General features: G+C 39.6%; 1 protein-coding gene across 4 annotated transcripts in view; it reads left to right on the forward strand.

The window, feature by feature from the left end:
• ZFYVE26 (zinc finger FYVE-type containing 26) overlaps positions 1-15,951 on the forward strand; it is a 47,134-nt gene extending 31,183 nt beyond the window's left edge. For 3 of the 4 annotated variants that reach the window (XM_071558127.1, XM_071558126.1, XM_071558128.1), the window contains 14 exons: positions 653-822; positions 2,143-2,171; positions 4,155-4,276; positions 4,360-4,580; positions 5,206-5,353; positions 6,410-6,619; positions 7,448-7,663; positions 8,211-8,408; positions 8,708-8,910; positions 9,752-9,893; positions 10,242-10,301; positions 11,473-11,655; positions 12,438-12,482; positions 13,539-15,951. In XM_071558127.1, coding sequence (XP_071414228.1) covers positions 653-822; positions 2,143-2,171; positions 4,155-4,276; positions 4,360-4,580; positions 5,206-5,353; positions 6,410-6,619; positions 7,448-7,663; positions 8,211-8,408; positions 8,708-8,910; positions 9,752-9,893; positions 10,242-10,301; positions 11,473-11,655; positions 12,438-12,482; positions 13,539-13,748 — 2,157 coding nt within the window. In that variant the 3' untranslated portion in view covers positions 13,749-15,951. The remainder of the gene's footprint in view (positions 1-652; positions 823-2,142; positions 2,172-4,154; positions 4,277-4,359; positions 4,581-5,205; positions 5,354-6,409; positions 6,620-7,447; positions 7,664-8,210; positions 8,409-8,707; positions 8,911-9,751; positions 9,894-10,241; positions 10,302-11,472; positions 11,656-12,437; positions 12,483-13,538) is intronic. The other variant, XR_011698065.1, reaches the window with a different exon arrangement.
• Positions 15,952-16,575: the final 624 nt, after the last annotated feature.

Here is a 16,575-nt window from a genome sequence, read left to right on the forward strand (position 1 = left end):
AGATCTCAAAAATGTGTAACAGCAGCAGTGCTAATATTTCAAAAGCCTGTCTAATTGACTGTGCTGGCAAGAAATAACAAGGTCATCATGTAATTCAGATTATCAATACAGAAAATGAAATCTTTGCTGTTGGTGACACTTTTCTAAAACCTATTGTTTCATAGAGTACTTGAGCAACTGCACTGGTGCTCTCAGGGATAACACTCATTTTTCATTTTGTAAGTGCATTGGTAGTCAGTTATCTTCTACTGCTTAGAAACAGTACTGTTTTCTCAAAGCATCTGTTGCTTTTGAATTTGGAAATTACTAAGATTGTATCAGAAGAATGGTCTAAAGCTTTCTAACTTTTCCAAGAGGTGATCTAATTGTGATCGAAATTGAGACAATTTAGATAATGAAAAGCCCAAGACTGCAACAAACATATTTTAAATACTGGCCTTTGGGTTTTGGTTTTCGTTTTTTTTTCTTTGCCATATCCTCTTCATAAAGGAATTGTAACCAGGAGAATCAATCATTGTGTAGTTCTGAAAAGCCTTATCCTACATGGTGTTTCCTCTCTTCAAATGGAGTAAATTTACTCATGAGTGGAGACAGATAGAGGAGGGGACTTGAGTACATTTTTTGTGGATCATCCATGACCTTTTTTGCTCAGTTTAACAGGCGCCATCACTGCAGGCGCTGTGGGAGGCTGGTGTGCAGCTCTTGCTCCACCAAGAGAATGGCGGTAGAAGCTTGCAGAGAAAGTCTGTCTCGTGTGTGCGACCAATGCTATGGCTACTGCAACAGGGAAAATCTGCCTGGCTTGCTGCAAGACACAAGCACGTGAGTCCTTCTGTTCTAGTTCTCCTCAATTGTATGTACACAGCAGAGTACATGAATGCAATGAGAGAGACATAAGCACTTGGATTTATCTGGATGATATAATAGCATTGGCTTTTTGGCCTCCAGCTGTTGGGATTTTGAGGTTTAATAGCTGTGGGAATGTTCCTTTTGCCTCAGTTTACTTTCCATGTTGGAAAGAAGACCAGAGGGCCCGGCAAGTCTTGAGTTCTTTAAAAGCATCAGTTAATGATTAGTGTAAGAATTGAATGCTTTGATGCAAAACAGACAGCACAAACTGCTACAGTGTGACAAAATTTCTTGTGGTGCACTTGGCTCCTGAATTAACATTGTGTGTTGACTGACTCTGCTGAACATATCAGTGTTTTTCCATGATCCCTTGATGATGACTCCTTGAACTGTTAGGGATTAAAATGTAAGTTTGTGATTAGATAGGCTTGGAAACTGCCTTTATTAAAAGGAACAGGTGTGGTGACAGATTTTCATGATGTGGTTGCTTTTAGCTGAGAGTTGGACTGAAATTCATTGTGTATATGTAGTCCAGCTGGTGAAAAGTGCAGCTAAGAAGAGTTTTACTCTCTGTGACCTTGAGCAGACTTGACAGGATCACAGAGTAAGTTGACTCTTTCCAGCCACACTTTCAGGTGCATTTCCTGTTCTCCGTGCTAGCCTGCAGGTAGGTGTATCCATGATGGCAGTGTTAGCAGGCTTCCTAGGGAAACAGCAATACTGTGCAGATCTGAAGAGGAACCTGAAAAGGCACGTGCAGTCCCTTCCAGCTGGACCAGTTTGCATCAGAATGGTTGCTTATCTACCAGATCAGGTCGGCAGAGCCTAACAGTGAGCTTGAATGCCTCCTGTCATGTTTTAATTAATTAATTAATGCCTGGGGGGTTTTTATACTCGCTATATTTGTATATTAAAACCAACTACCTCTTAAGGACAGAGACCTGGATGCCAAAGACAATCATTTTATCTGTGACATATCCACAAACTGGGCAGTTCTTGTTCTCAGTGTGATTTTTTTATGATGTGTGCAACTATAATGCTGTTCCTAAAGCAGGTCATACCAGCCAATTACTTAGTGCAGTTGAAATACAGCAATGCAGATCTGAGATCTTGGACTTCCAGATTCTTAGATTACGGGCAGGGCAGTGGGTTGGAGAGGACAGGGAGGGAGCAATGTTAGGTTTTTAAACAACAGTGTTCCAAAAAAGCTAGCTATATTGATGTCTTTTAAAACTGTGTTTCCCCCAGTGTGTTGAAGTAGGCATGACAGTTCTTTCTGCTATTTTATTACAGCAGAAAAGAAGATCAGGACCAAGTGGAAGGTAAGGAATGGAGTAATGTTAAACTTCAGTTTTTTAAAGTGTTTCATTAGCAGTTAGAAACTGGAAGCTGGTAACACCTAGAAATATCTAGTTGCAGCTGAAGGATGATCAAAACTTCACTTACGTGATATCACTGATGTTTTATGCATGTACAGGCTGAAACTAAGCATTCTAAACTAATGTAAATTGAGAATTAGGAGGGGTGTCTGAGCCAATATTGAATATATGTGATGGGTGTAAAAGAAAGAAACTGAAAAACAGCAGTTGGAGAATGCACTTTGCATCTAGGAACAGTCATTGAGAGTCTGTGGTATGAGTAGGAATGTATTATCCCACTTCAGAGCTGTGCTGAGTGGTCCTGTTTTTACAAACCACAACGATACAGTTCTGAATACCACTGCAGTGTCCTGTGGTATTTTATACCCTGTGCTGTGTGGAGGTAGCACAGGATGAGGCGCCCTCATGGGTCTGGTTGTGTCCTGAGTTCCTCCTGCTGCACTAGTTGTGTGAATGTAGTAATTTCTCTTTGGTGCCTCAATTTCCACGTCTAATATAATAAAACTTCAGGAATAATAACAAAATTTCATTGACTTTTTCTCTGCCATTTTTCCTCAGAACATATTTACTGGTTTTTGCTTTTTCTGGTATTGGAGGCAAAGGAGAATGTTTTTCCTTATTTGTTCCTTTTTTAAGTGTGGTGGGATATTTGAGCATTTTTCCCCTTGCTGTTTGTGGAGGTTTGCTTTACTCCTTTCTTTGTTTCAAGACTGAAACAGCTGAAATGCAGTTTTTGAGCTGCTACTTCTGGTTAGATCTTTCTCTTAGTTTGCAACATTGCTATGCAGCACTGGACCTATAGGATCCATTCAATAAGAATGAATAAGAACAATGTGGAAATTCTCAGGTTTAAGAGGGAAAGAGTTTTATTTTGCTTTTCTAACTTATCCCATGAGATTGTTAAGAAGGCTTATCAAATATTTTCAAGCCTGATTTGTGTATGTTAATACAGTTTCCAGGTCAATTTAGAAATGGGGTAAGTGGGATATTTGGTTTTGGTTTGGGTTTTTTTGTTTGTTTTTAATACATCCTACAGTTTTGGAGTTACTTAATCTCAAAAGTGATATGAAATCTAGATCAGAAAATTTAGATACTTCTTTTATTTAGTTTTTTTTTCTAAAGTAAGTTGATCAGGGGAAAGAGTAGCAAATTGGCATTATTCTCCATTTCTTGGCATTGTGAGATTAACCATTGCTTTTTGGAACCGTGATCACAAACTTAAGCGTCCAAGGGTTTATACATTCCCAGCTACACTCAGTTGACAGGCAGTATTTGATTTGTAGCTGTTCTGTGTTACGAATTTCCTTAATCTGGAGGAAAGAAAATTACTTTTCACAGAACCTAAATTTCTTGGTTCATTTGGTCAAAACTCCAATTTTCTGCAGTACTGTTTTATATGAAAATCTAACATTACAAATTAGGTCATCTTCTCATAATCTTTCAGCTTAAAACTTCCGGACTATATGTTCAAATAACCTGAATTCTAAGAAGAAGATAGAAGCATTTAAGTCAATTTAGCTTTTCTTTTTCAACTGGTTTTTCCGTTTCCCTTTTGAGCCAAAACCCACAGCTCTCATATTTCCAGTTGCCTCCTGAGAAATATTTAATGAGTTAACTGAGGGGAGGCTAAAGAGAGGGAGGTTCCTGTGCTTGATACCCAGTAGGTTAATCATTTGAACATGTTACTGGAACCAGTTTTTGATAACATTGATAGTAAGTTTAGGTACAATTTGGCAGCCTGCTGAGGAGTGGAAATATTTCTGTAATCTGTGCTGGACATGTGATGGTGGCAGGAAGTGATACAATGAGAGGATTATAGATGACTGTTGTAGGAGAGCGTAGGAATACTGTACATTATGTGTCCTTAGCCAGTTTTCTTGCATCTTGTACAATGATTTTTACCTGGAATTTTCTTTTTTGCTGCAGGAACTTGTAATAATGAATATTCCTCAGTGGTGCGAACACCCAAGGCAATGGAACTTGAGTGGAATTTTTCCCTGAATGAAGAGGAGAATGAAATCATACGCAGTGAATTTTATTATGAGCAGGTGAGAAAGAGAGTCCAGTATAAGCAGTTCCCTGGAGAGCTACCTCAATACCTATATTTGTCTGTCTTTCCTCAAATTGTCAGGCTCCCAGCTCTTCCTTGTGCATTGCCATCCTTAGCCTGCACAGTGACAGCATAGTGTGTGGCCACCAACTAATCGAACACTGCTGCAAGTTGTCCCAAGGGCTCACTAATCCTGAGGTGGATGCTGGTCTCCTTATGGACATAATGAAACAATTGCTCTTCAGTGCCAAAATGATGTTTGTAAAAGCTGGAAGGAGCCAGGACCTAGCTCTCTGTGACAGGTGACTTAATCAGATTTTCACTAGGATGGATTGAGGTACTGTTGAGAGCATTATCCTTTTTCACTGGGGAGTTGAGGGTGGGAGGGCTGTTTTGTGTTTGCACTGTAGACATTTTATACAAGAAGTTCACAATGTAAGAATAATGTAAGAGTTCAAATAGTAGAAATTCAAGTAATATGACTACTTAATAATTACTGAGGAAATTCTCGGACTAGGGAGGAATGGTTTACAAAGACTAAGGTAAATATTTTATTTCTGATATTGTGTATCTGCTTTGAATCCATATTTTAATACAGTATTTAAAACCTGTGCTTGATGAGAGTGAACATTTTACACTTCCTTAAGCTTTTAAAGCATATGAGGTGGCAAGTGTAATATATAATTTTACATGTGCTGCTTTGATTTGTTCAGATACACTGGTTTCTGCCATCAGTATGTTACACTGAACATGGCAAAACCCCCCAGGTAATAACAAATAGTGTTATAGTATATGTAGGGATAGTATGGTGGACTGAGAAACCTGGTATACTGGTATTTAGAAACCACTGTTCTGAGAGTTGTCATTAATATGAAGTTCTTTAATGTATGGTAATAGTCAAACTGTATGTGTTTGTTTAACCTCTAGCTACATCAGCAAAGTAGATGTGTTGAATATTTTGGTTGCTGCTGCCTACCGTCCTATACCATCTTTGGATCAGATTCTTCTCCCAGCAGCAGTAACAAGACTAAGAAATCAGCTTCTGGAAGCAGAGTACTATCAACTAGCAATAGAGGTAATGTCAGTGGAGGGATGTCAGTGTTAATGGCTCTGTACTGGCTTCTGTTTTTCTCCCTCCTCAATTTAGATGGATGTGATGTGTGAAATGGACAATATTTAAAGTTACAAACTGAGATTTAAGTTTTTAAACAAGGAAGAAAAAATTTTCTGAGAAGGAGAAGTCCTGCTGCAGAGCAGGCTGTGGAAGGGAAGCGTAGGGACCTTGCTTCCTGGTACAGTTAGAATTGGAATGGATTAACTGCAAGAAAGTCTTTAAATGGAGGAATTTTGCATCAGTAGAAGGGATGAGACATCCTTTGTGGCAGAACTTTTTCTGAAGCTTGTATGTTTGATTTTATTTGTCTGTAATCCTTTAGCAGACACTAATAAGGCACCTTTTCCAAGTGTTTATTTGAAAATCAGCAATGTTGGCAAATCTATGCCTCAGAGCTCCTTTGATGTAGTTTGTCATCTTCTGTCCTCCTCCTGCTCCCAGGATTTTGCAATCCTCTGTTTAGTGGCATTGCAATTGTTAATTACAGAATTATGATACTACAAAAAAGATTATTTTTAAGGGGTAATAAACAGATGGCCTATATGAATAAATAGATGACTTACACAAATAAAAATAGCACACGGTTTAAAGCAGCTCGCCTACTAAAGAAGATCAGGAATAAATTTTATCAGCAAAGTTGTATGAAATAAAAAAATGTCCTGGTGGTTCATGAAGCATCTTCTGTTGTTTTTTAAAACCACAAACCAGATGAATTCTGCTCTGTGGAAACCATCTGCTTTAGAAAAGCAGATGTGAAAATGCCATGTTTTAAAACTGAAGAACTGAAATTTCCCAGATAAACAGTAGTTTAAATTTGAATCATAAAAATACTTCCACATTTGGGGATCATGGGTGTTTTGGTAGTTGGCCTTTTGTGCCAGTAGTTGTTGTTTGTTTTTAATGGGAAATGTACTCTAGGAAGTGAAAGGTCACAATCACAGACTGTGGGATAAGCCAGTTTTCCTATTTTCTGTGCTGGGGCTGTGGTGCAGTATTAACAAATGATTTTGAATTTAGGTTTCTACAAAATCTGGATTGGATCCAGGTGGAGCATGGCATGCCTGGGGTATGGCTTGCCTTAAAGCTGGAAATTTAAGTTCAGCAAGAGAGAAGTTTAACAGATGTTTAAAGCCACCCATGGATCTAAACCAGCTGAACCACGGTTCGAGGCTTGTCCAGGATGTGATACAGTACCTGGAGGCTACAGTGAAGCCAATACTCATTGCAGTAAGAATCTCTTCTGTCTGCTCTTAAGAGCTACGGCAAAGCCAAGTAATGATGTTTTAATGCACATCTTACAGTAATGCATGTTGCAATGTCAGGTGATAGGGGTTTTTTTCTTTTTTTGCTATGATTGCATATTGCAAACTGAATATTGTGGAGAAGTTTGTTAGCTGTTTCATAACAGTGAAGTGGTGGCTGAGAATCAGATCACAGGATTTTATAGTAATTTGGGGCATACTTTGTGGAGGGAAAAGAAGCTGTACCACGTAACATGTTATTACTACAGTTTGAGGAAGCTCAACTCAATCCCTGCAACATATTGTGATGCTGCAATGATGCAGTTTTTCTACTGAAATTCTGATAACTTTGCAGGAATTCAAAGGAAAATTTCAATGGTGTCCCAATCTTCTTTTCTTACCAAAAACCAATATTACATGGTTTAAGATCAGCTCTGAAAGTTCTCATTGGGGACCAAAAACTACTTTTAGGGCTAAGTAACTGCAGAATCATAATGATTAAAGATGACTTAGTAGTACATATTTTAGAGGAATAAAAACATGTTTGAACTTGACGATCCAAGTAGCTGTTGACAGTGGAATTACTTGTTCTTGGAAACAGCCATTCTGGCAACAGCAACATGCAGCACCTCTGTGTATAGCAGGGTTCCAATCTAGTGTTTGTAAAAACCATTACTGGATTCTAACTTCTCTAAAGCATTATCTGTTTTCAAAACAATAACAGAAATGTTTTAGACCTGAGTGACAAGACCTAACTGGGAAGAAAATTTTTCTCTTGCTCACCACCTATTGTTGATTCTTGTGTTAACGGCAGGATGATGATTACTTTGCCACATTGAGGGAACTTGAAGCAACACTGAGAACAAAAAGTCTGTCTCTGGAGATGATGTGTGAGGGGAAGATTCAACACAACAGCTACTATCAGGAGTGCTTGTTCTATTTACATAGTTATGGCACTAATCTGGCAATAATAAGCTTTTACATGAGGCATGACTGTATGAGAGAAGCACTGCTTCACTTGTTAAATAAGGTGGGTAATTAAATTTGCCATCATGAAACTGAAATTTGAAAAATGGTAATGAGCATCATGAAGCATTCTGGGTGGTTTTCTGCCCAGTCTTCTGAGGTCCTGAATGTTGTTATACGAAGTATCCAGTGACTGACAATTCAGGGACACAAAAAATCTCCTTTGATCTTTACATCTTGTATTTGATCTCTGTTACACATAGTGTTGAAACAGGAGTTTCTAGAGAGGAGAAAACATTGGTTTTTTTTATTTTGTAGAGGTTTTGCATTAATAGCACTTCGTCTTTTTTTAAAAAATGCTCACTGTTGTCATACAGTTCAGAGGACATGGAAAATTTCCTTGTCAAATGTCCTTTATATCAGTTTAAATTTGCTTTTAAAGAAAATTTGGATATTTTTGCAATGTTTGTGGCATAATTTCAGTGACTAAGACCCCTTTCAGTATAAATTACTCATTAATTTTATGATCTCTGACACTTAATACTCCTTTATGTTGCATCAGGAAAATAAGCTACAGTAGATTTGCTTCGAGCTGCTTTCTCTTTGTGTAGGAATCCCCATCAGAAGTGTTTATTGAAGGGATCTTCATTCCAAGTTATGAAAGTGGGAAACTGCATATGCTGGAAAACTTGCTGGAAACCATTGATCCAGGATTGGAGAGCTGGGGAGTCTATTTGATTGCAGCCTGCAAATACTTGCAAAGGAAGAACTATTACCATATTCTGTATGAGCTGCAACAGTTCATGAATGTAAGTTGAGGGACGGTGCCATCTCTTCAGTGAAATGCTGAATATTGTCAGACTTGTGGTCATTTACTTCAGTGTAAATCTGCACCTAGGACAAGTATATTTTTGCTCCTTTATGGTCCTAAAAGCAGATAGAAAGGCCTGAGCCTCACTGAAGCTGACCTGCTACTCATTGTGGTAGCATAACTATGCTTTAAAGAAAACAGAGCATTGCCTGCTTTATGTGACCACTTTAGTACAGTCAGCCTTTAGTGAAAGTGGTATCCTTTGGTCTATCTGAGTCTTCAGTACATTTCTTCCAGGATCATGTCCGTGCTGCCATGACCTGCATCAGATTTTTCACTCATGGAGCAAAGTCTTACACTGAACTGGGAGGAAAACAGACATGGCTTCTAAAGATCAAGGACCACCTCAAAGTCTATCTGCAGGAGATCTCAAGAAATGCAGGAAGGAAAAAAATTGCATTCACTTTTCGGAAGAAAATGTCTGCTACAGATGTGTCAAGGTATCTATAAACAAGAAGCTAAGTTATAGGAGAGTGTAGTCCAGGCTTTAGACTCCTTTTTTATTGGTTCCATTTAACACATGCTGGTTGTGCTTGACCCAAATCTGACTTTTATGTAGTTACAAGTATAGGATTCCCATCACTTTTTTCCCCGTCAACCCAACCCAGAAGATGGGTGATTGTTTCTACTAAAAATATATCTGAATATCATATTACCTTCCATTAATTTAAAAAACAAACAAAAACCCTACAGTGCATAGACAATTATACATCAATTCACAAGTTTTTTCTTTTCCTTTCCTCTCCACAAAGGGAGCGGCTTTGTGGTGTTTTGCTATCTACTGGGGTTAATGCACAAGATTCAGTTATGTACAAGTTATAGGTGCCAGAGATAACTGAATCCCTGTGTTCAAAAATCAAAGTGTAAATTTAGCCAAGTCTCTATTGTACTTGGGGTTTAATATCTTGATTTTCTTAGGACTTTTTCCTTTCTTTTTAGGCTAGACTCTCACTTAAAGCTGATGGGGGGAGTGTGTGTGATGAAGTGAAAAAGCAGGTGTGGATATTTATTTGGGATCCAGATTCTCTGGCTCAGTTCTTTGAAATAATGGGAACAATTAATCTGCTTCAGCTTGTCAAATGTGTTAAGTGCACAGATCTGAAAAGTAATCTCATTGCTGCAGACTTGGCTGAGCAAAAGGCAATGTCAAAAAGTAGCTAAAATAATTCTTTAGAAGTATGTCTTCTTTTGAAATGTGTGGAAGAAATTAGTAAGTTCACATAAATAATAGTCAATGCTTTCTCTATTGCAAAATAAAATCAGAATTTTTTCACTATCTAGGCACATCAATACAGTTGATCTGCAGATGGAAGTAACAAAATTCCTGCATCAGTGTGAGAGCTCAGGAACATCTCAAATGACAGGTTCCTGCTTGCCTACACTCTTTGGAAATAATAACATGAAAATGGATGTTGCTTGCAAGGTACTTACTGCTATTGTAAACACAGCTCTATTTTTCATTCACAATACTAATATGCCTTTTGACTATACATCCTGTTATATTTTGAAGCAAGGCAAATACTGCTGTTATTCTAACCGTTCTTAACTTCAGCTCATCTCCATCTCTAAGTTGCCTAATGTTCCACAGGGCATCAGTGTGTGACAGTAGACCCTATATTGCTGTACTTGTTGAGATGATGCTGTTTTCTATTGAAGTAATGCATTGTCTTTAGGTTTCTGGGCAAAGTCTGGATTTGCATTAATATTATTTAACTGTATATAATGAAAAAGGAATGTGCATTCCCAGACTTATGTATGCCTCTCTTTTCAGGTCATATTGGAAGGCAAAAACATTGAGGAGGGGTTTGGGATTGCATTTAGAGTTATCCAGGTATGGAAAATTTGATGTAATAAGCAATATTATTACAACGTAACTCCTGCAAGTAGCAATTGTTTAAACAAAAGCCCCCCTCCCTTTTTTTTTTCAAAATGTATTTTAAGCCCCCAAAAGAAAAAACTCCTGTGAAGAAAAGTCACAAGTTCAAGCCTTATAAGTCCATGGATTTGGAGGAAACTTGGTATGGGAATTAAGATGCTGCTTCAGTAGGACATTTCCAGAGCGGTTCCTGAGTATGGCTTTTCCTTGGCTGTGCACCTTGTTCAGAGCCTTAATGCTGGCAAACCACAATCACAGATGCGTGTGGGGATCTCTGACATGGTAGTTCTCTGCAGTTCATGACAGCCATGCAAAGACACAGTGAATGCATAAGGCCCTGTACTGTTCTGACTTCAGAGAGCAAAGCTAGTTAGCTGGAAACTCTCTGGGGACCTCTCCTTCCTCATATCTTTGTAGAAGTTGAGGTGCTTATCAGTCAGCATAGCTCAATAGCCTCCAAACTGAAAGAGTATTTATGGATGTGGCAGGCCCTGCTCCTTCTTTCAGGCCTAGATGTATGAGGCAGAACACCTGTTTGTAGTGGGAGGGAGAACCTTAGAAAAACAGCACTGCTTGGCAGCAGCAGTCAGTCCCCCCAGTGAAAATGGAGCAGTGAGTCCAGCTGCTCAGCATCACTTCTGTTTCCATCCTTTTTTTTCTGCCTTATTCATGGCAGGATTAGTCTGTAATTTTTATTCTCTTCCTTCATATGGGAGATGGACAAGGGTTGGTTGCCTCCTGTTTCTTGGAGTACACAAAGGGTGACTGCTGGTAGGGTGGCTAGAGAAATACATTGGGAACATACTAAGTGAGCAGAGGGGGGTAGGAACCTAGGAGAGATCTTTTGCTAGCAGAAATAAAACTGAATTTTTGCCACCCCTGAAAAGAAGATGGTAACAGCACTCTTCTTAAAAATTGATTTTTATTAGTCTGGTTATAACAAACCTTTAAGTCAACCCTGAGCAGCTGTGACTGGGAAACCAGAGGCCCCAAAGCAGCTTTGACTTTTTGGAGCATGGTGCGATATTTTGTCTTTAAGAGAGATTGTCTCAGTTCTGTAGACTTGCTGTGAGAAAACCTGTTGAGAACATTAAATGTGTTGCTCTGATGTTTCAACTACCTCTAGGACTTCCAGCTGGAGGCTACAGAAGTGTACAGCAAAGTGGCCAAGCAGCTTGTGAAGCAGCAGAAGTACAGTGAGATCCGGCAGCTCCTGAAGTGTGTCAATGAGTCTGGAGTGGCAGCAAAAAATGATGGGGATAACATTATCCTGAACTGTCTAAATGAGTTCAAGAACATTCCTGCTGAGGTAATTCCATCCTGCATTCTGTCCCTTTTGAAGTAAACTGGGTATATACAGTATAGCCTACAGGGAAATCTGGTGCCTGTATTGCTCTTGTAGTGAGTTCTTCAGATCCTCTTCAGGCTCCATATTATGTGCATAGTTTCAAGGTGGGAGTGTGTGGTTTGCTTTACACAAGGTACTCTGAGAGGAAACAATAAGTAGCTGTAGCACGCTCCTACCCTGCACTTGCCAAATGAATACCCATGGCAGGGAGAGAACCTTTGCTTCACAACATCCTGCCAAATGCTGCTGTTTGGAGTGGGAGGTGCTCCCTTCAATGAAGCTTCCCTGGCTAACACAGAATGTGTGGAGGCAGAGATCTCCTGCCTCCATAGGAAACAATTTTATGATTTCCTTTGCCTACCACAGTGTCTTTTCCATCACAGTGAAGGAAGAAGATGCACTCTACTAGTCAGGTTAGGGGATACAATCCAGCCCTTGGGTCAGAGTGGGCGATGGGGCCCAACTCCTCCTGGAGTGCTGAGAACCTACAAACATGAGCCCTGGGGGGCTCCCAGGCTTGTAACATTCTCTAGGGATATGCCACAGACGTAGCAGGCAGGAGAAGCTGTGGTAAAGGGAAGAACTGGAATTTGTATTTTTTTGTATTTTCTACCTCTGCAGCCCTCCCATTTGGGACAATGTAACCACCTGCTTGTCCAGAGGGGTTTGATCCCTGGTGGGGTAAAGGTTTGCAGACTATTGTCACTCTAAATGTGAACATCTTTTCCCTTCTTTGGATACAGGATCTCGATAATCTGATTCAGGATATGGACAGTGATGAAAACAAGGTAAGTAAAAGTACAGCAGAGGGACTTTTTTAGCAAGAGCTGAACAGCCGTCTTGGTCTACAGCCTGTGGGCTCTTTTTGATGTTCTTTCTCATCCTCATGCAAATCAGATTTTTGAAGACTACATCCTAAATTCTAGAAATGACAATGAATTCCTCAAGGCCCTGGTGTTTGTGACCATAGAGCTGTAACTTGAAGTACCAATTGGTACTATCCCTGTTAGCTCCTTGAGAGTCCTCAGAGTGAGAGCGAGGCATTTGTTACAGTGGGAGGAAAAGTATTTCAGAAGTGCATTGGTGGGTTTGGTGGGTTTGTTGCTCAGCTTTTCCCATAATAGGTGCATGTAAGTTTCTGGTAACGGCAGACAGCTAATGATGACCATTTCAACTACTGTTTCAGGATTTTACAATTTCTGTGGTCATCAAGAGTTAGATGATAAAACTTCTCCAATTCTGATGTATTGTTTTCTCTTAGAGAAGCGAGGCCTAAGCTACTTTGTTTCTTTGCTAGCTTTCATAGCAGCTGGCCAAGCCACTGGAGAGTCACATAAATATGTGAACTGTAGATACATATTCATAGATGTGGCTGTGGTTCAGTGTGTGTGGGTTGTTGCAGATCCTGAGTGGCATAGCTGGGAATAAAATCTTAAGATTTATGATTGTCCTCTGTCCTGCTACAAATGGGCTTTTTATTGTGCCTTTCTCTAAGACCTATCACTGAAAGATGGGAGCGTTGTAGAACCAGCAATGGAAGAAAATGATAGGTTTAGACTCCTTGCTATGAGGATATGGTAAATTAATGCACAAGATAATTCCTGGTGCTATTTTCATGGTCCTACAATAAAGGAGTTTCTACAAGACACAAACTTAATAAAATGCAGCTGTCTCTCCACCTTTTTCATTGGGATTTGCTTTTTGCCATACTCAGTTTGGTAATGTGGTACTACGGCCTTGTAATACACACTTCTGAACTGGGGATTTTGCATTAATCTTTGCTTAGGCTTGTCCAGTTAGTTTACTACAGCTTTGTAACCAAGATGTGATTGCCTGTTCTTCAGATCCAGGCCTACGTGATGTGCAACAAACTGCGTTCTGCGTATCTGGTGTCAGTGAGGCAGGACAAGGCCCGTGCGGTGCAGCTGGTGCAGCACGTGTGGCAGCTCGCCGAGAGCAGCGGTGATGATGTGGTGAAGGCCATTTGTGCCCAGTGGCTCTCAGTGCACCAGCCCAAGACGAGAAATCGGCTTCCCCAGGCCACCAGGAAGTAACAAGGATTTGACATTCACCATCATGCAGAAAGAGAGGCTTCAGGACAGCTTAAAGGTATCTAGTTCAGTACTTTCTTAGATGGAAGTCTCTTGATTCATGTTGGTGGCAAATGGATGCTGCTAATGTGCCTTTGGTGAAAGGAAGGGAACGAAATTACAAGTGCCAGTCCTGTATTTTGACAAACAGTCACTACCTCAGGGTGTTTTTTGGCTCTCTTTTTGCCAGGGGTGGGGAGGGCAGTTTCAAACTGAACAAGCAAGGATTTAGGTGTATAGAAGAGAGTCCTTCTCTTTCTGTTTCTGGTTTTGGTTTTGTTAGTTTTTATTTTTTTTTGGGGGGGAGGGGGTTGATACTTATTTGAAAAGCACTGAACTTCAGAATATGGGTTTTATTTTTCATCCAGAAAACATATATAGAGAGGACAGAAAAATTTTATCAATTCAATGCAGCCTAGAGTATAAATGTTGTGATTATGGGTTTCCTGTAAAATTTTTCAAGATTGGAGAGATCTTCTGTTACAAGGACTAAAATTCAGAGATTTTTTTAAGCCTCTATACAAACCATTGCCACTTCTTTTTTGTATTCCCCCCACTAGTACAATGTACCCAGTTTCTTTAATTTGTTTGAAAAGGTAGGAGCTGATTCTTTATAGCAGGTTTGTACTTACCAACCACACTGTGTGATGCGTGCCATATATATGGCACTTCAGCCCTTAGTAGATGAATGAAGTTGTAAAGGGCATATCCTGTAAGGATACAAAGGGAAAATAAGCCTTTAAAATATTTGAAAAATCACATACCTCTTTATTTGCTGTGGCAATACCCAAAAAATGGTTGTTATGCAGCTTTATGACTGAACAGTTGACAGTAAACTTCCATAGTTTTTCGACAGGTATAGCAGACAATAAGGACAGAGCAAGCTGTGGCAAAATTCAACAGGTGGTCTTGTATCCCTGTCACACAGGGATTCATTCATTTATTTACTTATTACCAGGATAATCTGTCCCTGCCAAGTACAATAGAACACCAAACTGGACAGACTGTATAGACTGTATTGACAGGTTTTGGCCTGGAAGTGTTAGGTTAATCAGTTTTATGAAAAAAGCAGCAATCTTTATGTAATGGCTGTGTTCAGGGATGATGAAAAGCAGCTGCTTTCCTGCAACTGTGACTCGGACATGAGAAATCGGTCCAAGTGTGGTAGACAGTAGTAGGACCTTCAAAAAAAAAAAGAAAATCAGAACAAAACATGGCTTTCCACAACAGTTTGTGTTGGTTGTTTACATGAATTTCAGCACAAGAAATAGGAAAAGTAATTCACTTTTTTGTTAAAAAGTTGTTTACTTGAAGAGACAAGTGGTTTTCTGAAGTGTAATGTGATTGTAAATAGTTTTAGTACATAAAATAATTGAGACTGTCAAGAAAGAGTTTTGCACTAACCCCAAGCTCACTGTAATGAAAGAAGAGACTTTCATGGTGTTGAAAAGGATTTGGTCCATCTTCTTCAGGGTTTCAAGAGCAGTGCGCCACTGACACAAATACCTCTCTTTGGAGGTGCTCTGCTCCCTAAAGCAGGGCTACAAATGTCTGAGTGAAGCAGTCAGAAATGGCCACATGAAGCTCTCAGAATCCCCTGACTACAGATTTGCATTATCTCATTAGTGAGCAGTACTAATGAAAGCTTTTGTTTCCTTGGCCACTGACATAGCTTTCAATTGGCTTACAGCCATTAGGCTAATCCTAAAATGTGACACTACCTATGTCTTCAGTCGGTTTTAAATCTCTAATTCTGGGGAGGAGGTTTTACTGTTTGTGGGTATCCAGATCTGCACTTCTGTAACACCTGCTTTTCTGCCTGAGTTCCTTCAGCTGTATAGAGCACAGAGAGTGGAGTTTGCCATGCAGACCCGTCAGTTCTGTACCTGCCTTTCTTCCTGACCTCTTTGCACTCTACCTGATGCACTTTATATTGTGTTTGTTGTAATTTGATGTTCTTAACCCAGAATCATAGGGATCTTTCTCCTACCAGCAGAACTGGAATTTTGATCCTGACTAACTGCCTTGTGTCATGAGCAGTGCCAGTTGTCAAGGGGCTTTGAATTTTTGTCAGCAAAAAGGGATCGAATACTGCCAGTTAAAAAGAACTTCTCTCTGACCAAGGTTTGTTTACAATTATAAAAGAGAATAAAGTATTATGACTGTTAATGTATCTCCTGTTTACTTTTTATCTTTGCATAGCTGGGGCTCTCTTTCCAGATCTGCATTTTGCTTTTGGCTAGGCTTAACAGAGTAATTAGAAGGGGGATAATTGTTCTGTCATGGCAAATCTGTCTGCTACATTTAGAGCCATTGGAATGTCACATCTTTAGAAATCCTCCCAGTAGCTGGGTTCAGCCTCATACGTGTACTCAGTAATCCTCTTTAGAAAGCTTTGCAAGTTAATCTAACTCTCCCTTACAAGCCTCCCTTAGGGACAGCTAAATGAGCTTTAGTTCCCTTGTTTTTTACAGATCAGCTGAGAAGTATAAATTACTTGCTCAAGGTCAAAAAGTGGCTGTCTCTCTATGGAAATGTGTAGTTAATATCTTATGTTAAATCCTCAGTCAGACTTCTTTGAGAAGAGCACTGACCTGCAAGGGTAGAAATACTTCACACTGTAAACATTTTCTGCTTTTTCAAAAATGTTTCTCTTGCTCCTGGAAGCCACTTTCAAGATCAGGGAAACACAAGGAGAAAGCAAGCCAAGTCTCCACTGGTAGGTAGCATTCTACTGCTACATTGTAGTTGTGGAATTAGCTTCATAATCGGGATGGCGCATAAAGAGGGA

The sequence above is a fragment of the Pithys albifrons genome, chromosome 6 (assembly GCF_047495875.1).
Source record: "Pithys albifrons albifrons isolate INPA30051 chromosome 6, PitAlb_v1, whole genome shotgun sequence".
NCBI lineage: Eukaryota > Metazoa > Chordata > Aves > Passeriformes > Thamnophilidae > Pithys > Pithys albifrons.